The following is a 23,396-nucleotide window of genomic DNA, read 5'->3' on the forward strand; positions in this document are numbered from 1 at the left end:
CCAATAGAACCGAGGGTAGTCTCACCAGGGTGCTCGTGTGCCGGCCTCTATACGAGTGTCGTGGATCAGGGCCTGGTCCGGGATAATCCATGTCTTTTGCCTCCGACTCATTGAAGTAGAAGTCCTCGTCCAAATGGAGGTTAGTGATAGCTGTTCTCATGTTCAGAAGCTTTTTTTCGGTCATAGGAAACAATAGTGGAAACATTATGTACAAAAAAGTTCAGATTACGACAAAAAAATACACAAAATAGCACAATTGGTCAGGAGCCTGTAAAACGGCCGCTATTCACTCCGGCGTCATGTAATCACTGTTGCCAAGCTGGAAAATTGACAAGACCAGTTTTAATGTATGCATTGCTCTATTTTCATTGGTTAGTGTGTTTGTGTTCATCGCAGATCCCATCAGTGAAGGGCTTTGAGGAGGAGGCCAAGATAGCATTTGCGACCCTCCTGGACATCGAGGGGAAGACAGAGGAGGCTATCGCTACCCTGGAGACCATTAACAACATCTCGTCTAACTGGCACCTAGCTAGGGTATGTAGTGAGGGGTTCACTGCTCGACCTTGGTCTTGGAGTCTGTCACCTGCACTTTATCACCATGCTTTTAAGTGCAGCTCCCAGTAAAAAAATAAAAATAAATTCTGCCAGCATTTTTCTCTGTTTTACCATACAAAATGTGTTTGTTATGAATTGTCTTTTGATATATCTGTGTTTTGTAGATCTTCCAGCGTCTGTCTGAGGAGGCCGGTAGCGGGGTGGAGGAGACACAGGACAGGTGCATCATGTTCCTCAGGAAGTTCAGAACTTACCTGTCCAAGATCTACAACGCCAACGCTGACGACATGGATAAGGTTAGACACACACACTAGTGGTGCGCCGGGCAGCTATTTGTTCACTTGCCCGCAATTGCTAAATCTGAGGCCTGCACCCAACCCTAACCCACAAATATAGAATATGCGCTATAGGCTATAGTCAAAGACCGCAGAACCATTCTTTGATAGGGTTGCTTGATTTTTTTGTTGTTGCATGATTTTGATACGTTTCTACTAATAATTTCTGACATTTTGGTAGGCTATTTGTTAGTCATCTTCTCTATAATTAAATACATGCAGCTTCTCTTCTGTCATTAAATGTTGCCCTAGAAGACTAAATAAACCCTTGCTCACCAGAATAAATTGATAGAATGAATGCTTCAATCTAGTTGACATCTGAGAAAATGCAATAACTCAACAACAACAAAAAGATAAAGATGGCACCTCTACCGATGGTATTTAACTGAGCATTCCCATTCTCTCAAGATGCTGAAAGAAAGAAATCATATTTCTCCACTCCTGTTCCCGAGTAAAAATGTTGCCTATATTTTGTGTATCATTTTACTGCAAGAAATGCTTAATCCTGCCGCAGTTAATATTAAAGCTATGTGAGAAGTTATAGGCCTACAATCAGTGTCCAGATTTGAGTTTCCATTTAACCCACCTGAACAGTAGGCTACAGTTACCTTCATATAATCAAACGTTTAAGAGTTGGAAGCATGACATGACATTCAACCATATTCACTGTGTTATGTCCCAGCTGCCCGTTTCGATGGAGGAGGTGATGGATCTCCTGAACGATGTGAAACAGCAGCTGGAGGAGAGTGGAGAAGCGATGGATGAAGAGGACGACGGCGGACCGGTCCACTCCAGCCTAAAGTTTACTAAGCCTGCTGCTTCAGTCTCTTGTGTCAAATTCGCCCCATTAACCCCCTCCCCCAGCAAGAGCTTGGCCTCTCCCTCCAAAAGACACCTGGTACTTTTAATTATAAATGTTGACTTGTAAACATATGTGAGACAGTTGCTCTTCCTATTTTTCAAACATGAACATACATGCACTCAGATTTACTGTACAGGTTGTTTTTCTCACATAAATATTTTAAATATCTTTATGGGGGGGAAAAACTATCCTCCATTTCCAGATTTCCCCAAAGACGCCACCTCATTGGGCGGAGGACCAGAAGTCCCTCCTGCAGATGCTCTGCCAGCAGGTGGAGAGCCTCAAGGTCAGCCCTTGGCTTCATTGTTTTTGAGGATATGGGAGATGGATGTTAGCCATGTCAAGTGTGCATATTAATTAAATTATAGATGTTAATGTATGGTTTCTATGTTGATAAGTGCTGTGTGGTTGTGTTGCAGAATGAGGTCCATGACCTGAGGCATCACTCGTCAGACAGCATGGCGTCACCCCACCAAAGAATGTATGGAGATGGGTACGGGGCTGAGAGCATGCAGGAGGGCTACCCCCCAGCACAGACCTTCCATGGAGCACCCCTCACTGGTAGGAACACAGTACACAACTGAGTTGTGTAGTTTGACTGTGTGATATAAGGAATAATGAAATAGCAATGTTTTTAGGATATTAAATTCTGAATGTTGATTATACCCTCTTTCCTCCTCTTTTTGTTTCCAGTTGCCACCACACAGGCACCCTCTATGTATTACAATCAATCCCCCGCTTATAATGCCGGACAGTATCTCCTTCGTACGGCAGCCAATGTTACTCCAACAAAGGTATGTGTTTATACCTTGGGATTCTTTAAGAATTGAGAATGGTTTAGTTACTTAAAGTGGGATAGTATTTTCAGTAGGGCTGGGTGATATGGCCTAAAAATGAATATATTGATTTCTTGACACATCTACTCATTCAAGGTTTTTTAATATATTTTTTAAGACTATTTTCTACATTGTAGAATAATAGTGAAGACATCAAAGCTATGAAATAACCCATATGGAATCATGTAGTAACCAAAAAAGGGGTTTGAGATTCTTCAAAGTAGCCACCCTTTGCCTTGATGACAGCTTTGCACACTTGGCATTCTCTCAACCAATTTCACCTGGAATGCTTTTCCAACCGTCTTGAAGGAGTTCTCACATATGCTGAGCACTTGTTGGCTGGTTTTCCTTCACTCTGCGGTCCAGCTCATTCCAAACCATCTCAATTGGGTTGAGGTTGGGTGGTTGTGGAGGCCAGGTCATCTGATGCATCACTCATCACTCTCCTTCTTGGTCAAATAGCCCTTACACAGTCTGAAGGTGTGTTGAGTCATTGTCCTGTTGTAAAACAAATGATAGTCCCCATAAGCGCAAACCAGATAGAATGGTGTATTGCTGCAGAATGCTGTGGTAGCCATGCTGGTTAAGTGTGCCTTGAATTATAAATAAATCACTGACAGTATCACCAGCGAAGCACCCCCACACCACCTCCATGCTTCATGGACCCACACATGCGGATATCATCCGTTCACCTACCCTGCGTCTCACAAAGACATGGCGTTTGGAACCAAAGATCTCAAATTTAGACTCATCAGACCAAAGAACAGATTTCCACCAGTCTAATATCCATTTCTCGTGTTTCTTGGCCCAATCAAGTCTCTTCTTTTTATTGGTGTCCTTTGGTAGTGGTTTCTTTGCAGCAGTTCGGCCATGAACGCCTGATTCACGCAGTCTCCACTGAACAGTTGAAGTTGAGATGTGTCTATTACTTGAACTGAAGCATTTATTTGGTCTTCAATTTCTGAGGCTGGCAAGTTACCTCTGCAGCAGAGTCTTTGGGTCTTCCCTTCCTGTGGTGGTCCTCATGAGAGACAGTTTCATTATAGCGTTTGATGGTTTTTGCGGCCTCACTTGAAGAAACTTTCAAAGTTCCTGACATTTTCCAGATTGACTTAAAGCAATAGTGGACTGTTTCTCATTGCTTATTTGAGCTGTTCTTGCCATAATATGGACTTGGTCTTTTACCAAATAGGGCTATCTTCTGTATACCACCCATACCTTGTCACAACACAACTGATTGGCTCAAATGCATTAAGAAGGATAGAAATTCCACAAATGAAAAAGGCACACCTGTTAATTTAAATGCATTCCATGTGACTACCTCATGAAGCTGGTTGAGAGAATGTCAAGCGTGTGCAAAGCTGTTATCAAGGCAACGGTTGGCTACTTTGAAGAGTCTTAAATATTATTCTAAAATGTAGAAAATATAAAAAAGAAAGACCCTGGAATGAGTATGTGTCCAAACAGTTGACTAGTACGTATATCTAAAAAAAAAAAAAGTTCTCGAAGTAAGCTTTGTACAGTTAAAAGGTCAAATACACTGCATTTCAAACAGTCAGAAATAATCTAATGAATTCAGGGCTTGTGAAGTTATACCTCGGCTAAATATAGGGCGTCCACAATCATAAGTGGCAAAGCGGTCTAAGGCACTGCATCTCAGTGGTTGAGGCATCACTACAGTCCCTAGTTCGAATCCAGGCTCCATCACAACTGTCCGTGATTGGGAGTCCCATAGGGCGGCGCACATTTGACCCAGCTTCGTCTGTGTTTGGCCAGTGTAGGCCGTCATTGTAAGTAAGAATTTGTTCTTAACTGACTTGCCTAGTTAAATAAATAAAAATAAGACCCACTAATGTAATATTTTATCAAAATGATTTAACCTGCCTTTTTGTAAGCACAGATCTGTCTAACCAGAACCATGCAAAATGCACATTCACTAATAATGACTAACTTCTTGTAGCAGGCATTAGGCTATAGAAAATTAATAAAGGTCTCAATTCATCTCAAGCACAAGCCCATGTGCTAGTGACTAGTTAGCTAATCTTTATATTTAAATTTTAGCTAACCTGGATCTATTTTCTAGCTAAGAAGGCAGAACAGTTGGATTATCAACACACCCTTCTGTCCATCTCCAACTGTTTGAACAGCATGTTAGCTTGTCCACTTTGTTCAGATATTGAAATCGAGTGGCCTCAGAAACAAGTTGAAATTTCTTTATACAGTTGTGTTTTATGCTTATTGCACATTTATAAAACACAGACTAGACAGCTAGTATAAAAGTATTTGGCTAAAATGCTGCTAGCGGTACTTGATACCGCAATGCCACATGCGACAAACTGAGCATTCATTTTCCAGAATCAATGGTCATTGATAGGCTACTCTCGTTTTAACATCTCTATTATGGTAAAATCATTTCTCAATGTGTTTTGGTGTCCATATGACCGATTCTGTTGGACCAGACGTCAAATGCAAATAGTGAGTTAAAACAGCTCCTCAGGGAGGAAGATGTGATCTCTCATCTTTGTTTTCGTGAGGGGCTTGGTGTGTGTGCCTGTGATTCTGTGAGGAAGAGGCAAAGTCTGTTCAAAATAAGCCAAATGCGTTTCTATGGGCTTATTGTGGGCCTAAGCTTGTCGCATGCCTTCCTGCCTTGGTGACACCAACTCCCATTGTTAGGGCGGAGACGTGCATCTCGTCATTATATGCAGATCTCTGGTGTCAATGGGAGGGTGTACAGAAGAAGCGAAGGAGACGAGACGTTTCCTTTATAAAAAGGAAAAGTACAAAAAAACCTTGATTCTTGCAATACAGGCATTTGGAATATTGCGCAAAGACATACATTGGAATTAATTTACTTAATTTGATATTGCCCAGCCCTACTTTTCAGTGGCAAATATGAAATGCACAGGTTTTAGTTTGAATACATTTTTCTTTCTCTTGTGTCTCAGGCTCCTGTGTATGGAATCAACCGCCTGCCACCCCAGCAGCACATGTATGCCTACCAGCAGCCCACAAACACACCTCCCCTACAGTCAACACCAGCCTGCATCTACCCTCCTCAAGATCAGGTCTTCGGCGCCCCTCTCCGCTTCGAGTCACCAGCAACCAGTCTACTCTCCCCATACAGTGAGGAATACTACGGACACTCTCAGCCCACCACAAACCCTCCCCTCCCAGAGCCTGGCTACTTCACCAAGCCCTCCATTGTACCTGTCCAACCACCAAAGAGCATCGAGGGGAAGCCTGTGGGCTTTGGGAAGATCTCTTTTGGCCAGCCGATCCCTGCTGAGCCTCCTAAGTTGCCTAGCTTTGGTGCTGGAATAGTCGCCCAGTCCACTCCATCATCCGCTGCCTTTAAATTCAACTCCAACTTTAAATCCAATGACGGGGACTTCACCTTCAAGTCCAAAAACAATGAGAGCCTGTTAGGTCTTCTGACGTCAGACATTCCCACCAAATCTGAGGGTCCCTCAGAGGGGAAGCCACAAGAGCCTCCTAGTCAGGGAGGGATTTTTACCTTTGGCCCTAAAAGTGCGTCTGAGTTCTCCTTTGCTGACACAATCCAGATCCAGGACAAACCAAACCTGTTTGGAAAATTTGACCAGCCATTTAGTTTCACTGATGTAACCACGCCGGTATTTGGGCTGGCAAACACAGCAGAGGAGGAGAAGGGAGCCGAGAGCAATAACGACAGCACTCATGTGGAGGAGGACGAGGATGGGCCTCACTTTGAGCCTATTGTGCCCCTCCCTGACAAAGTAGACGTGAAGACTGGAGAGGAGGAAGAGGAGGAGATGTTCTGTAACAGGGCCAAGCTGTTCAGATTTGATGCGGAGACAAAAGAGTGGAAAGAGAGAGGTATCGGCTTAGTCAAAATCCTAAAGCACAATACATCAGGGAAAGTGCGTCTGCTGATGAGGAGGGAGCAGGTTCTGAAGATCTGCGCTAACCACTACATCACGCCAGACATGCTCCTGAAACCAAATGCTGGATCTGACAAGTCCTGGGTCTGGAATGCTGTTGATTATGCAGATGAGGAACCAAGGCCTGAGCAACTGGCAATCCGGTACAAAACGGAAGACGAGGCATTGCTCTTCAAGACAAAGTTTGAAGAGGCTCAGAAGATCGTTCCCAAATCTCCAAAAATGCAGCAAGATCAGTCATATAGGAAAAATAATTTTCCTAAACTCTCTGCTCCATTGGCGACAAACTTTGCTGCCCAATTTGCAAAGAAGTACGGGGAGTGGGACTGCGATGTGTGCTGTGTAAGAAATGCAGCTAAAGTTATGCAGTGTGTTGCCTGCCAGACTGCCAACCCTAATGCCCCATCAAAGCTGGACAGCGCACCGGCTACTGACATCAAAGGCTTTACTAGTGGGGCAGCTTCAGTGGGAGGATTTACCTTTGGATTTGGAGCTGACTCGTCAAAAGACACCAGCAGCGCAGGATCTATTGGAAAAGGATTTGGGTCTTTTGGAGCTCAGATACCCTCCTCCTTTACGTTTGGAACCAGTGGCACCACTTATATACCTGCTGCTGGTTTTGGTGCCCAGTTTGGAAAGAGGCAAGAAACCACAAAAGTTGCAGCAGAATCAAAGCCCTCAACCATGCCATTTGGCTCTGGATTTGGTGTGCAGTTCGGCATAAATCCAGGGCAGTGGGACTGCGATACATGCACTTTAAGAAATGAGGCATTTGCAAACAGATGTCTCTCTTGTCAAACTCCTAACCCTTCAGGAAAACCTGCTGCTGGTGCCCCGGCTTTGGCAACCCTCTCAATTGGGTCTGGATTTGGTGCACAGTTTGGCAAAAAACCAGGGCAGTGGGAGTGTGACACGTGTCTTGTTAGAAATGAGGAGTCTGCTAGCAGTTGTGTTTCTTGTCAAACTCCAAACTCTGTAGCCAAAACAGATGTAGATGGAGCAGCAGAATCAAAGCCCTCAACCATGCCATTTGGTGCCCCGGCTTTGGCAACCCTCTCAACTGGGTCTGAATTTGGTGCCCAATTCAGCAAAAAGCTAGGGCAATGGGACTGTGATACATGCGTTGTAAGAAATGAGGCTTCTTCAAGCAGTTGTGTTTCTTGTCAAACTCCTAACCCTTCAGCAAAATCAACAGTAGAGGTAGCACCAACAACAGAGCCAACAGTGTCAGACTTTGGTGCTGCTTTTTCAAGGAAGGATGGACAATGGGACTGTGACACCTGTCTAGTGAGGAATGATGCATCTGCCTCTAAGTGTGTTTCCTGCCAGACACCCAACCCCAATGCTAGCAGCTCCTCTCTTAGGGCCATGTTTGCCAGGCAGGAGGGACAGTGGGACTGTGACACATGTCTAGTCAGAAACAACGACTCTGCTAGTCAATGTGTCTCCTGTCAGATGCCCAATCCCAATTTTAAGAGCATAGCCACAGCCGCCACAGCCGCCACTTCCAGCTCATCCTTCAGCTTTAACTTCGGGAGTCGGACTGCCTCTACTCAACCCACAGGCACTGGGTTTAAAGCGAACTTCAAGGGTGACAGCTCTTTGCAGTTTGGCACAGGCAAAGTTGATAAAAGTTCCCCTGCATCCTTCAAGTTTGAGACCCCTCCTCAGGCTGAAAGCAGTACCCCCAGTGCTGCAGGCTTCTCTTTCACCATGCCCATCCCAGCAGGTGGCTTTAAGTTTGGCACTCAGGAAACTGCAAAGGAAACCCTACCAGCTGAAACTCAGACCCCTGCTTCAGGATCTGCGTCAATGTTCCTGAAGAATATCGCAGAGCAGCACAGAGAGAAGGAATCTGGTGTCAGTGTATATGCATCAGTGCTGTCAGTGGACAAGACGGGTCAGGATGAAAATCCCCTCTTCATTGGCAAACCCAACGACTTCAGTTTTGCAGACTTGGCTAAAAACTCACAAGGAGACTTCCAGTTTGGTCAGACTGACTCCAATTTCAAAGGCTTCACCCGCGCTGGTGAGCAGTTGTTCACATCCCTTCAGTCAAACCAGAGGGCAGACACCTCAGCTGACCAGGATGAAGAGGGCATATACAAGACAGAGGATATTGACGATATCCAGTTTGAGCCTGTGGTCCAGATGCCAGAGAAAGTGGACCTGGTCACAGGAGAAGAGGACGAACAGGCCCTCTACTCCCAGAGAGTGAAGCTCTTCAGGTTTGATGGAGACATCAGCCAGTGGAAGGAGAGGGGCGTTGGGGTCCTCAAGTTCCTGAAGAACGCCACCAATGGCAGGCTCAGAGTGCTGATGAGGAGAGAGCAGGTCCTGAAGGTGTGTGCCAACCACTGGATCACCACCACCATGAACCTGAAGCCCTTGGCTGGCTCCGACAAGGCCTGGATGTGGCTGGCTAATGACTTCTCTGATGGAGATGCCAGACTGGAGCAACTCGCTGCCAAGTTTAAAACCCCTGAGCTGGCTGAGGAGTTCAAGCTGAAGTTTGAGGAGTGTCAGAGGCTCCTGTTAGACATCCCACTGCAGACTCCTCACAAGCTTGTTGACACAGGCAGAACTGCACATCTCATCCAGAAGGCAGAGGAGATGAAGTCCGGCCTGAAAGATCTTAAATCTTTCCTGACCGATGACAAAACCAAGATCAAGGAGGACGACAGCCATGCTAACATCACGACAGCCAGTAACACCTCTGGTCTGAATATCAAGCCCCACGCAGAGAACACTGGCCCTACCTTAGAATGGGACAACTATGACCTGAGAGAGGAGGCTCTGGACAACAGTGCTGACACCTCTGTCTACGCCTTACCCCTGGAAAGCAGCCCAATCAGGAAGAACCTCTTCTGCTTTGGAGAATCCACAGAGGGCTTCAACTTCAGCTTCCAGCCTGTCGTCAGTCCCGCCAAGTCGCTGGCCAAGATGAACCAGAGCGGGGTGTCTGCGGACGAGGAGCAGGACATTAGCCAGGAGGAGGAGCGGGACGGCCTGTACTTTGAGCCTGTGGTTCCCCTGCCAGACCTGGTGGAGATCTCCACTGGAGAGGAGAATGAAAATGTGTGTTTCAGCCACAGGGCAAAGCTGTATCGCTATGACAAAGACCTGAACCAGTGGAAGGAGAGAGGCATCGGAGACCTCAAGATACTGCAGAACTGCGATACCAAACGAGTAAGACTCATCATGAGGAGAGACCAAGTCCTGAAAATCTGCGCCAACCATTGGGTCACATCTTCTATGAAGTTGGAGCCCATGAAGGGTGCTGAGAAGGCCTGGGTCTGGAGCGCTATTGACTTTGCCGAGGTAACTAAGGGAAATGTTGAGCAGTTAGCTGTGAGATTCAAACTGAAGGATGTGGCTAACTCCTTCAGAGATATATTTGACCAGGCTAAAACTGCCCAAGAGAATGAGATTCTGGTCACTCCAATCGCCTCCAGTGAGACCTTTACTCAGGAGGAAGCAATAGCGACGGGGACAACCGTGTGTGGACGAGCTGCTGTGGCCATCCTGGAGGAGACCACCACAGAACGGACGGAGCTGTATCATGAGACTTTACACACCCCTGACTGTAAGTCCTCCACCGGTACTCCACATAGCCCTCTCAACCTCTCCAGGATGGTGATGTCCCCACCCAAGTTCCTCTTTGGAACAGACTCTCTCCAAAAGTTTTTCGGCAGCAGCCCACCGTCATCCAAGGAGGATAGTTCTCCAGAGAGCTCCAAGGTTAAAGACAGCGGTCGGACCTCCCAGCCTTTAACTGCATTCAAAATCTCAGAAAAGGGTAAGCCTTTTGTTTTCCTTTCTTGATCGTTTTTGTTGATATTGTGGTTCACTGTCCCCACCATTCTGAAAGTAGTCAACTGGGTGGAACTTCCTATGGGTTACGGAAGGATCACATGATTTAATCCGAGTCATCTGCCAGTAAATTATACTTCTGAGCAAACACTAGTTGGCAGTATGCACCCTTTCAGTTTGTTTGCCAACTAGGAGGAGAAGAAGGAGGTAATAATAATGGAAATTGCCTCAATGGCGCTGCCCGTGAGTTTACAGACACCATAATGGAACTTATATAAAGATATCTCTAGCATTCTCTATGGGACAGGACCGAAATATAGAAAGATTGATATAGGCCTAATCCATTACGCTTACTTAATGCAATGACGTTCAGCAACTTGAAGCTAACCAAATATGCATTCATACATCTTCATTTCTTAATCCAACCACCCCCAATTCTAGTTTGTCTCACATGCCAACCATTATTTTGTAGGATTGGACTTTAGGCTTTTCAAAGATAACCCAAAGACTTTTTGGACCAGCACCTCATCCACCCAATTTGAGCCCCCAGGTACTCTGTCACCACACTATGTGTGTTCTGTGACACGTCACCTACACAGCTGGCACCTGTCTGGCCTTGCCTGGTAGCCGGTCTTAACCAGCACGCAACGAGTGGAACATGCAGTGCATTCGGAAAGTTTTCAGAGACAGTAGATTTTTTCCCACATTTTGTTACATTGGTCTTATTCTAAAATTGTTGGTTCCCACAATCTACACACAATGACAAAGCAAAAACAGGTTTAGACATTTTTGCAAATGTCTAAAAAATAAACATTACATTTACCTAAGTATTCACACCCTTTACTCACTAATTTGTTGAAGGTGAACCTTCGCCCCAGTCCTGAGCGCTCTGGAGCAGGTTTTCATCAAGGATCTTTGTGCTTTACTCTGTTCATCTTTCCCTTGATCCTGACTAGTCTCTCAGTCCCTGCCGCTGAAAAACATCCCCACAGCATGATGCTGCCACCACCATGCTTCACTGTAGGGATGGTGCCAGATTTCCTCCAGACCTGAACCTTGGCATTCATGTCAGAGTTCAATCTAGGTTTCATCAGACCAGAGAATCTTGTTTCTCATGGTCTGTCCTTTAGACCCTTTTTGGCTGTCTCCAAGCAGGCTGTCATGTGCCTTTTACTGAGCAGTGGCTTTCGTCTGGCCACTCTACCATAAAGGCCTGGTTGTTGGAGTGCTCCAGAGATGGTTGTCTTTCTGGAAGGTTTTCCCATCTCCACAGAGGAACTCTGAAGCTCTTTCAGTGTGACAAATGGGTTCTTGGTCACCTCCCTGACCATGGCCCTTCTCCCCTAATTGCTCAGTTTGGCCAGGGGGCCAGCTCTAGGAAGAGTCTTTGTTGTTCTAAACTTTTTCCATTTAAGATTTTTTATTTATTTTATTTTATTTTACCTTTATTTAACCAGGTAGGCAAGTTGAGAACAAGTTCTCATTTACAATTGCGACCTGGCCAAGATAAAGCATTATATTGATGGAGGCCACTGTGTTCTAGGGGACATTCAATGCTGCAGAAATGTTTTGGTACCCTTCCTCAGATCTTTGCCTTGAAAAAATCCTGTTTCAGAGCTCTACGGACAATTCCTTCGAACTCATGGCTTGATTTTTTTCTCTGACATGAACTGTGGGACCACACACAGTTGTGTGCCTTTCCAAATCATTTCCAATCAATTGAATTTATCACAATTGGACTCCAATCAAGTCTTAGGAACATCTCAAGGATGATCAATGAAAACAGGATGCACCTGAGCTCAATTTCGAGTCTCATAGCAAAGGGTCTGAATACTTATGTAAATAAGTTCTTTGTTTTTTATTTGAATGAAATATGCAAAAAATTCTGGTCCTTTCGAGTGGCGCAGCAGTCTAAGGAGACCCATGGCCCATGGCACAATTGGCCCAACATCATCTGGGTTAGGGGAGGGTTTGGCCGACCGGGATTTCCTTGTCCAATCGTGCTCTAGCGACTCCTGTGGTGGTCCGGTTGAAAGCACCCTGACACGGTCATCAGTTACAGTGTTTCCTATATAATAATTAAATTATACTAACAACATGGCTCTCGACCTTCGCCTCTCCTGAGTCTGCACGGGAGTTGCAGCGATGGGACAAGACTGTGAATATGAATTGGATATCACAAAATTGTAGAGAAAGAAGGGGTTAAAAAAAGAATAAAGTGTTTTATTCATTTTTATTCTAAAAATGTCGCTTTGTCATTATGGGGTATTGTGTGTAGATTGAGGAGGATGTTTTATTTATTTAATCCATTTTAGAATAAGGCTGTAACTTAACAAAATGTGGGAAAGGGGAAGGGGTCTGAATACTTCCTGAATGCACTGTACAAACCTAATGAGCTGCATGCCCATGTGTGATACTCGACATTAACTCTTACTCTAGTGAAATATAGATTTCTACAGATGAAAGTTAGGATAGCTGTTTAGCTATTGGAGGGGTGAAATGACTAAGTTCCTGGTAGCAGCCAGTTGTGTTGACGCTGATTCAGAGTACTTCTCCCTCTGTTTAAAAGGAGACACGGGGAGATTCCAACCATGCTTGCTGACAGAAATGTGCTGTCACACCCACATTTGTAGTCCAGGATGTGTAGCAACAGTGTAAAATCAAATCCCACTCTGGTTCGGTTTGTTCCAGAGATTTACAATATGTCCCAGTGAAAGAGCCAGAGTTGAAACTCCGGTAGCATGTTCTGTATGTCACAAGCAAAACTTGTTCTACCACTAGACAGTAATCTTTGAATTGGTTTTAGAGCAGCAGGAAGAAATGGTATAACTGCTATCCTCTATGGTTGGCCTCATGTACACTATAGATCCATGGTTCTAATGTTTATGATGCTTTTGAGATTGACTTACTCAGTAGTAATAGCATTGTCAGAGATACAGGAGACATCTCGCTCGGTGTGGTGAAATGCACGGTGTCAATTATTTTAGATGCATGTGTTTTGATGAGGAACTAACCCTAGACATGCACCTATCTGCTTAGTGAAATGGTTTTGTGACTTTCTAGTTAATAAAATGTTAGCCTGCCTTTTAGAATCAGATTACAGTTTCTGTAGATGCAATTTTCAATAATAATAATAAATCAAATTCCCCTTGTAGATGAATATAGTTGTATTAATCGGTTCCTGCTCTCAGTGTCTCTCTGTTCTGTACACTTTTCTGTAGGAAGGGGGCCTCCTGACTGAGTTGTCTCACCATTTGTGTTGTGTTATAGCACCCTCCCATGCGGAGGCCGACAGTGAGGTGGAAGTGGTGTATGTGAGGCAGCCAACAGTTGAGCAGGCTTTTCTGGCTAGGGAACTCCTGCTGCCTCTCACCTTCTTCTGCTACCAGAACGAACCAGGATATACCAGCGACGACCAGACTGATGGTGAGAAACACTCTCAAACTTTTTTTTTACCTGCATCAGCAACCGTTTGGTAATTGTAGTTGACAGTGTTGCTAACGTTAGTTTGTGCTGTGAATATTGCAGATGAGGACTTTGAGACAGCAGTTAAAGCCCTGAATGGAAAACTGTACCGGGATCCTCCTGAGAGAGAGGCTGCAAGTGCAGGTTCTGGTAAGTTTCATGGCCAAAGCAGCTATAGAGATGGGTATGAATAGGACAGGTTGGAGTGAAATTTCTCCTCAAAAGTTACTTCACGAATAAACCTGCCCCACTCGTCTCCTCTCAGCAGGCCAGGCCGAGGCAGGTGTTGAAGGTCTGGACCCAGAGGTTGAGGTTTTATGGGAGAAGAGGCCAACTCCAGAGGAGGAACAGAAAGCCAGGAACCTGCAGCTGCCTTCAACCTTCTTCTGTGGTGTAGGCAGCGACAGCGAGGCAGAGAAGGACAAGCCAGAGGACTTTGAGACAGAGTTCCGCAAAGCACAGGAGGCTCTGGTGAGATTATATGATATGCATTTGTTTGCACAAAGGTAAACAACTTTTGTGATATTGGGTTATAAGAAATTGAAAGTGGTTCTCTCAAGCAAATGTTAACTGTTTTAGTTATTGTGTTTCAGGATGCTGAGAGAAGCTCAGACCCTGTTTCATCTGAGGATGTGTCCTCCAGCACCTGCGATACAGTGCCAGAACAACAGGTCCCAGACCAGTACCCCAGCAGCCAGGAACAGGCTTCAGATCAGTCTGGGGCAGAAGTCCAGTCCACTACAGCAGAAGAACAGGTCTCTGATCAGTCCTTAACCATACAAGAGGCTGAAATCCCAACCCCAGGTAGCCAGGAACAAGCCACAGAACAGTCGGTTACCATCCAGGAGGCAGAAGTCCAGTCTTCTACAGCAGAGGAACATGTCCCAGATCAGTCCTTAACCATACAGGAGGCTGAAATCCCAACCCCAGGTAGCCAGGAACAGGCCACAGATCAGCCAGTTACCATCCAAGAGGCAGAAGTCCAGTCCTCTACAGCAGAAGAACATGTCCCAGATCAGTCCTTAACCATTCAGGAGGCTGACATCCCAACCCCAGGTAGCCAGGAACAGGCCACAGAACAGTCAGTTTCCATCCAGGATGCAGACATCCAGTCCTCTACAGCAGAAGAACAGGTCTCAGTTCAGTCATTAACCATTCAGGAGGCAGAGGTCCAGTCCTCTACAAAGGAGCAGCAGACTCCAGATCAGTCAGACTCCACTTCAACACCATCGCAGACTGCCGTCTCCCGCAGCAGGGAGCAGGCTACAACTCCAAACCCTTCAGAAAAACCTGCTGCTAGTGCCCCAGCTTTGGTAACCCCCTCATTTGGTTTTGGATTTGGTGCACAGTTTGGCAAAAAACCAGGGCAGTGGGAGTGTGACATGTGTCTTGTTAGAAATGAGGAGTCTGCAAGCAGTTGTGTTTCTTGTCAAACTCTAAACCCTGCTGCCAGCAGCGGGGAACAGGCTCCAGATCAGTCAGAATCTACTCCTGCAGCTACCAGCAGCAGCCCTATAGACCTGTCTGCCAAGAAGACCTCTGAGCCTGACTCCAATACTACATTTACTACAACCACTACTCAGGGTATGAAACATTTATCACTGCAAAGCCTTTTGAATTCTACCCACACTTAACTCTAGGCAATTCCTTCTATGTCCTCCCAGCAACACAATCCCACTTCTGACACCAATGCAGCAAACTGAGCTGTCTTCTCTTCCTTACTTTCTCTTTTACAGATGCTCCTAACTCATTTGGCTCATTGGGCTTCAGTGCTCTAGGAGGGGAAGGATTCTCCTTTGCTGATCTGGCACAGAACACTGGGGGGGAATTTGCCTTTGGAAAACAAGGTTGGTACTTCTAAGTTTTCTGAATACGATTGACTGAAGAAAATTCAATATGATGTGTGTTCTTAAGATTTCTATTTGTCACCATGACAACTGAGCTTTGTTTCAGTGAAAACAAACATTTCATTTAACTTTTTATCTTTCATTGTTAGATTCCAACTTCTCGTGGGCGAACGCCGGGGCTACTTTGTTTGGAGCTGCAGACCCAGCCAAAGCTGACGGAGGGGAGGAGGAGTGTGATGAAGGGGACACTAATAATGTGGGCATTGACTTTGAACCCATAGTCTCTCTACCAGAGGTACTTATCAATGCACTGCTACTCATCTATCTCCACTTCCCCTTACTGGGAATGTCATGTTATGAAGTAAAGTAAGTAGCCTTGGTGTGTGCGAGCCAGAACGGCTCATAGGAGCAGACCGGTTTCTGTAGTGAGGCAGCTTGTTGTACAAGTACACCGCCTGGACAGGACACCAGTCTATCGCAGGGCCTTACCCCAATCTCGCTTTTTAAAGGAAAAATCCAAATAAAACCACAAATTCTTTAATTTACAGGGTTAAATAACACTAAAATGTGAGAAACATTTTTTGTGAATTTATTTTTCATTTTGCCATCATAATAAGGTTTGTAGCAACATGGAAATTTGTTGCATCTCAAGTCGTCTACAAAATCCACAATGCAATGCTCTTTCTACGGGCAAACGTAGCTACACGCTATAATACAGAAGATAATATCAGCATGTTAGTTAGCTGTAAAATCTCCTAAACAAACTGCACTATCAATTTAGGAGTCTACAATCTCACCGTGTTCAAACTGCAGATCGATGTGCCTTACAGAGTGGAGTCTCTAAGGCACATGGGAAACATTGAGAGAAGACATCCTCCCGAGTTGTGACATCAGCCAGTATTGAAATCTGACATGTATGATAGATGATTTTGCGATCTAAAAGGCTTATTCCTCTTCATTTCCAGTGTAGTGAGCGACTTTATCACAGTGCTACGTCATACCGGAGGCATTTCTGCCTGCTCGAACCACAATAACTCTGATACACATGAAAACATGAAATTACCCAGGGAATCGATAGAACATCACTCATAGATGCACAAAAACAGTATAACGTTCAAAATGGGTGAACCTTTCCTTTAATGCTGAGTTCCAAGCAGAGACTCTACGTCATCGTTATAACTGACTAAATGTGTTCTAGGTGGAGGCATAGAATGTGGAGTAATGCCAGCTCTACACTATCTATATGACAGAGAATCTTGCATGTTCTACTCAATACATTTCTATATGAGTTCTGTAATCTTACACCCTCCTGATTAATGAGCCCTTGGTCTCGTCATTAACCTGCATGTAACTGTGTTGTCCAGGTGGAGACTAAGTCAGGGGAGGAGGATGAGGAGATCCTGTTTAAGGAGCGTACCAAGCTGTACCGCTGGGAGAGAGACCTGGGCCAGTGGAAGGAGAGGGGTGTGGGAGACATCAAGATCCTCTTCCACCCCGATAAGAGGTTCTACCGGGTGCTGATGAGGAGGGAGCAGGTGCTGAAGGTCTGTGCCAATCACACCATCTGTCAGAGCATGGAGCTCAAACCCATGAACACCTCTAACCAAGCCCTAGTCTGGACAGCTACTGACTTTTCAGGTAGGTCTATACATAGCTCGGCAACACACACACAAAGCTACATAAATATATTGATTCGTATATAATTTGAATTGATAAATATTTTTTATCAACAACAAAAAAATCCAGAGGGTGAGGGTAAGGTGGAACAGTTGGCAGCCAAGTTTAAGACCGCGGAGCTGGCCGAGAGTTTCAGGAAGATCTTCTGTGAGTGTCAGAGTCGAATGAGCCAATCAGAGGCCTCCACCCTCTCCTCCCCCCAGCTGTCCAGGGTACAGGAACATTCCAGAGACACCAATCCCCAGGTCAGTGTTTCCCCTGTCTGCTAATGTATAGGTGGACCGCCTACCACTTTTGTCCCCTCCACCTACAATAATGTTTCATAATATTTCTAAAGAATCCACCAAACCCTGCCCCCAGGTGTACCTCTCTATCTCCGCTGACGACGAGCCCCTGGGAACGGTCACCATAGAACTGTTCTCTCACATCGTCCCCAAGACAGCTGAGAACTTCAGAGCTCTGTGTACAGGACAGAAAGGCTTCGGGCTGCGCAACACTGTCTTCCACAGGGTCGTACCCGACTTCATGTGTCAGGTGAGAAGCGGGGAGTTGTGGGGTTAGCCTCAAACCAGAGTGGGGTTAGCCTCAAACCAGACAACAATCAGAGCCAAAGTGCTTTCATAACCTTCAATACCATGTTTCCCAAAACATAGGTCACAGTTAGTGCCTCTTGGAACACAAAACATTTTGTAAACCTCTGCAAGAATGTATAACTCTGCTTGGTCCGGTCTCTGTATTGTCCTCTTTCCTCAGGGTGGAGACATCACCAACCAGGATGGGACAGGAGGGAAATCCATCTACGGTCACAAGTTTGAGGATGAGAATTTTGACGTGCGCCACACAGGCCCGGGGCTGCTGTCCATGGCCAACCACGGCCGAGACACCAACAACTCCCAGTTCTTCATCACTTTGAAGAAGGCTGAGCACTTGGACTTCAAACATGTGGCCTTTGGCTTCGTCAGAGACGGCATGGATGTGGTTCGCAGCATGGGAAAGCTGGGCACCAAGACTGGCCAACCCAGCAAGAAGATTGTCATCACCGAATGTGGACAACTGTAGAGCTTCGTTCTGTTCACTGACTGTTGACATCTCAACTGTAGAGCTGAGATCTGGTCACTGACTGTTGACATCTCAACTGTAGGGCTGAGATCTGGTCACTGACTGGACGTCTATCGGCCTTCGCTCTGGCCATGGACTGGACAGTGATAGGCTTTCAAACTGTGGAGTGGACAACTATAGTAGGAAAATCTCAAATGAGACCCTATACCTCATGTAATGTGAAACATGTTTAGTTTTTTTGCAGAGCCCATGTGGAGTGCACTAAGGGTTCTGGTAGTGTACTACAGGGGAAATAGGGTGTCATTTGAGACAGAGATGGTCTCCTTTTCATAAGTGTTGCCCCACCCTGAGGGCAGCATGTGACTGTGTGAATCTCCAGACTTTATTTTTGTGTATACATTCAATTCTTTTTTGGGTGGGGGGGTTCTTTTCATGTGTTCTATTAAAAGTTGAAAACACTGGTTCCTTCATAAGCTCCCTAACTGGATTGTTTTGCATAATTAAGCCTTCATTGAGATTAACAAGAAACCTTGTTTAAGAACCAACCTCTGTTCATTTGAACGATTTTCCTCTCTCCTGCTCCCTGTGAATACTTTTAGGTGTGGTGGTGTGTTTTTGTGTATACATTTATTTCATAATGTACAAATCATTGAGACGAACCTTGTTCATCTTAAACTCGGAAAGTAGGAATATGATGAACTATAACCTGCTGTGTGACACTTTGGGAGAGGTATGACATAACTTTTGGTTGTGTAAGAACCTTCTATGGTATTCTGTTGACAAATATCACTTGGAATTGAAACCATTCTTATTGTCAATATATAAATGATGCTGGAGAATGTCTTTAGAAATAAAGTTGCTTTATACTGATAATTATGAGGATGCCCTTTACGATTTCAAACACACTACATGACTAAAAGTATGTGGACACCTGCTTGTTGAACATCTCATTCCAAAATCATAGTCATTAATATGGAGTTGGTCCCCCTTGCTGCTTTAACAGCCTCCACTCTTCTGGGAAGGCTTTCCACTAGATGTTGGAACATTGCTGCAGGGACTTGCTTCTATTCAGCCACAAGAACATTAGTGAGGTCTGGCACTGATCTTGGGCGGTTAGCCCTGGCTCGCAGTCAACGTTCCAATTCATTCGAAAGGTGTTTGATTTGGTTGAGGTCAGGGCTATGTGCAGGCCAGTTAAGTTCTTCCATACCGATTGAGACAAACTCCCTCTGTATGAACCTCGCTTTGTGCACAGGGTCATTGTCATGCTGAAACCGTAAAAGGCCTTCCCCAAACTGTTGGTGCAAAGTTGGAAGCACAGAATTGTCTAGAATGTCATTGTATGCTGTAGCATTAAGATTTCCGGTCACTGGAACTAAGGGGCCTAGCCCAAACCATGAACAACAGACCCAGACCACTATTTTTTTCCACTGCTCGGCTCATTAAGAAGGAAAGAAATTCCACAAATTAACTTTTAAGAAGGCACACCTCTTAATTTAAATGCATTCCAGGTGACTACCTCATGTAGCTGGTTGAGAGAATTCCAAGTGTGCAAAGCTGTCATGAAGGCAAATGGTGGGTACTTTGAAGAATCTCATATCGAATATATTTAGATTTGCTTAACACTTTTTTGTTTACTGCATGTTTCCATATGTGTTATTTTGTAGTTTTGATGCCTTCACCATTATTCTACTATGTAGAAAATAGTAAAAATAAAGAAAAACCCTGGAATGAGTAGGTTTGTCCAAACTTTTGACTGCTACTGTATATTGTATGTGTTTTAGCTAAGTGTACAAAAACTACAGACGTATTGGTTTCAGGCTTTTCGTTATCGACAGAATGCACCTAAAAAGATGACTGTGGGGCGTACTAGAAATCAGGCTACCTTTGATAAACAACCATAACTATTGCTTTTCTGGTTCACTAAGAAAGCAACACGTATGTGTTTGGTTGTTGAGTCAACGAGCCCATGCCCAATTAAAACAGTTTAAAATGATTTCAGAATATTTAGGCAAATCATTTATCCTGCTTTGTGGTACAAATCTAGTTTCATATCATCCTGATCGTGAATGCATGTGATGATTATTTAAGGTAATACAATTTATCTGGAGTAGAGCCTGTATTCAGTGGGGATTGTTTGAGGCTAACCTAATCAGCTCACCTGGAGTTGCGCTACCCACATCCTAAAACATCCCTTCCTCTCATCTGTTATGGTATAGATGGTATGGTATCTCCTTCTCCAAGATCGCATAGCAGTTCAGACGTCTTTTGTCGTGTCCTGTATATATATATATATTTACAACTTTTTTCACATACATTTTATTTTTATTTTCCATCAACTCATCTTCTAAACACTCTCCTGCAACCAGCCTCACCAATTTATATTTATAAAAAAAATATTATTTACCTCAGATCTGTAATCCTCCAAGAAGCTAGCCAGAAACTCCAAGAAGCTAGCCAGAAACTAGCCAGGAGCTAGCCCAGAAGCTAATCCAGAAGCTAATCAGAAGCTAGTTAGCTTCTTTACTGGCAAATCGTTAGTATTCAGCTAACCACGGTTTGTGGTCATCAGCTATCCTTTAGCTCGAAAATCTATCGCCAGTTTTGTACGGCGCAGCGCGGCTCGGAAAGGAACATACCGGACCAATTTTTCTCTCCATGTCCCTGGATTTCAACTGCTCTCTGGACATTCATACCCGGATCTCACAGCTAGCTAGCTGCTATCCGTGTGACAGTCGGCTTTCGTCGATTCCGGAGCAAACATCGATTGTTCCGGTGCTAGCCAGCTCCGTCAATCACTCCTGAGTTCCATCATTCACTCCTGGGCTGCAGTCACCTATCCGGACCCGTTTCACTGCCTACGCGGAGCCCCACCGTGCCTTCACAACTGGACTGCCGACGTTATCTACCTGAAGGAGATCCGGCTGGCTCCTCTGTCGCGACGTTACCTGAACGCCCATCTGCGGCCCGCTAACCGTTAGCTGTCTTACCGGCTGCTATCTGAATAGACAATCGGACAATTTATTTATTTTTATTATTATTATGTTTTCTTCTCGGGCCTCTATAACTATATCTATTGTTCTTATTTTTGTTGTTGTTGTGTGATTTGGATTAATCCCCTCTACCTCACGGAACCCCACTAATCTACTGACCGAACGCAAGAGGTGGCTAACAACAGACTCCATCCTATGCTAGCTTGCTACCGGTTGGCTTGGCTAGCTGTCTAAATCGCCGTGACCCTCAACCAACCTCTCCACTCACTGGACCCTTTTGATCACTCGACTAAGCATGCCTCTCCTTAATGTCAATATGTCTTGTCCATTGCTGTTCTGGTTAGTGTTTATTGGCTTATTTCACTGTAGAGCCTCTAGTCCTGCTCACTATACCTTATCCAACCTATTAGTTCCACCACCCACACATGCAATGACATCTCCTGGTTTCAATGATGTTTCTAGAGACAATATCTCTCTCTTCATCACTCAATACCTAGGTTTACCTCCACTGTATTCACATCCTACCTTACCTTTGTCTGTACATTATACCTTGATGCTATTTTATCGCCCCCAGAAACCTCCTTTGACTCTCTGTTCTAGACGACCAATTCTTATTGCTTTTAGTCGCACCCTTATTCTACAACTCCTATGTTCCTCTGGCGATGTAGAGGTGAATCCAGGCCCTGCAGTGCCTAGCTCCACTCCTATTCCCCAGGCGCTCTCTTTTGACGACTTCTGTAACCGTAATAGCCTTGGTTTCATGCATGTTAACATTAGAAGCCTCCTCCCTAAGTTTGTTCTATTCACTGCTTTAGCACACTCTGCCAACCCGGATGTTCTAGCTGTGTCTGAATCCTGGCTTAGGAAGACCACCAAAAATTCAGACATTTTAATTCCAAACTACAACATTTTCAGACAAGATAGAACTGCCAAAGGGGGCGGTGTTGCAATCTACTGCAAAGATAGCCTGCAGAGTTCTGTCCTACTATCCAGGTCTGTACCCAAACAATTTGAACTTCTACTTTTAAAAATCCACCTCTCTAAAAACAAGTCTCTCACCGTTGCCGCCTGCTATAGACCACCCTCTGCCCCCAGCTGTGCTCTGGACACCATTTGTGAACTGATTGCCCCCCATCTTTCTTCAGAGCTTGTGCTGCTAGGCGACCTAAACTGGAACATGCTTAACACCCCAGCCATCCAACAATCTAAACTTGATGCCCTCAACCTCACACAAATTATCAATGAACCTACCAGGTACCTCCCCAAAGCCTTAAACACGGGCACCCTCATAGATATCATCCTAACCAACTTGCCCTCTAAATACACCTCTGCTGTTTTCAACCAAGATCTCAGCGATCACTGCCTCATTGCATGCATCCGTAATGGGTCAACGGTCAAACGACCTCCACTCATCACTGTAAAACGCTCCCTGAAACACTTCAGCGAGCAGGCCTTTCTAATCGACCTGGCCGGGGTATCCTGGAAGGATATTGATCTCATCCCGTCAGTAGAGGATGCCTGGATATTTTTTTTAAATTCCTTCCTAACCATCTTAAATAAACATGCCCCATTCAAGAAATTTAGAACCAGGAACAGATATAAGCCCTTGGTTCTCCCCAGACCTGACTGCCCTTAACCAACACAAAAACATCCTATGGCGTTCTGCATTAGCATCGAACAGCCCCCGTGATATGCAGCTGTTCAGGGAAGCTAGAAACCATTATACACAGGCAGTTAGAAAAGCCATGGCTAGCTTTTTCAAGCAGAAAATTGATCCTGCAACACTTAACTCCAAAAAGTTCTGGGACACTGTAAAGTCCATGGAGAATAAGAACACCTCCTCCCAGCTGCCCACTGCACTGAAGATAGGAAACACTGTCACCACTGATAAATCCACCATAATTGAAAATTTCAATAAGCATTTTTCTACTGCTGGCCATGCTTTCCACCTGGCTACTCTTACCCCTGTCAACAGCACTGCACCCCCAACAGCAACTCGCCCAAGCCTTCCCCATTTCTCCTTCTCCCAAA

The 23,396-nt window shown here is 45.0% G+C and overlaps 1 protein-coding gene across 5 annotated transcripts in view; it reads left to right on the forward strand.

Moving 5' to 3' along the window:
- Nucleotides 1-19,245, forward strand: part of LOC110501703 (E3 SUMO-protein ligase RanBP2) — a 33,994-nt gene extending 14,749 nt beyond the window's left edge. For 2 of the 5 annotated variants that reach the window (XM_090215895.1, XM_090215899.1), the window contains 18 exons: nt 397-534; nt 720-851; nt 1,573-1,788; nt 1,955-2,038; nt 2,172-2,313; nt 2,446-2,546; nt 5,537-10,310; nt 10,797-10,874; nt 13,595-13,750; nt 13,853-13,939; nt 14,055-14,260; nt 14,383-15,373; nt 15,526-15,636; nt 15,786-15,931; nt 17,001-17,274; nt 17,383-17,558; nt 17,674-17,847; nt 18,067-19,245. In XM_090215895.1, the coding sequence (XP_090072021.1) occupies nt 397-534; nt 720-851; nt 1,573-1,788; nt 1,955-2,038; nt 2,172-2,313; nt 2,446-2,546; nt 5,537-10,310; nt 10,797-10,874; nt 13,595-13,750; nt 13,853-13,939; nt 14,055-14,260; nt 14,383-15,373; nt 15,526-15,636; nt 15,786-15,931; nt 17,001-17,274; nt 17,383-17,558; nt 17,674-17,847; nt 18,067-18,372 (8,292 nt within the window). In that variant the 3' untranslated portion in view covers nt 18,373-19,245. The remainder of the gene's footprint in view (nt 1-396; nt 535-719; nt 852-1,572; nt 1,789-1,954; nt 2,039-2,171; nt 2,314-2,445; nt 2,547-5,536; nt 10,311-10,796; nt 10,875-13,594; nt 13,751-13,852; nt 13,940-14,054; nt 14,261-14,382; nt 15,374-15,525; nt 15,637-15,785; nt 15,932-17,000; nt 17,275-17,382; nt 17,559-17,673; nt 17,848-18,066) is intronic. The other 3 variants (XM_090215896.1, XM_090215897.1, XM_090215898.1) reach the window with 3 other exon arrangements.
- The last annotated feature ends 4,151 nt before the right edge of the window (nt 19,246-23,396 follow it).

Source organism: Oncorhynchus mykiss, chromosome 22, assembly GCF_057628025.1.
Source record: "Oncorhynchus mykiss isolate SJ-2025 chromosome 22, ASM5762802v1, whole genome shotgun sequence".
Lineage (NCBI taxonomy): Eukaryota > Metazoa > Chordata > Actinopteri > Salmoniformes > Salmonidae > Oncorhynchus > Oncorhynchus mykiss.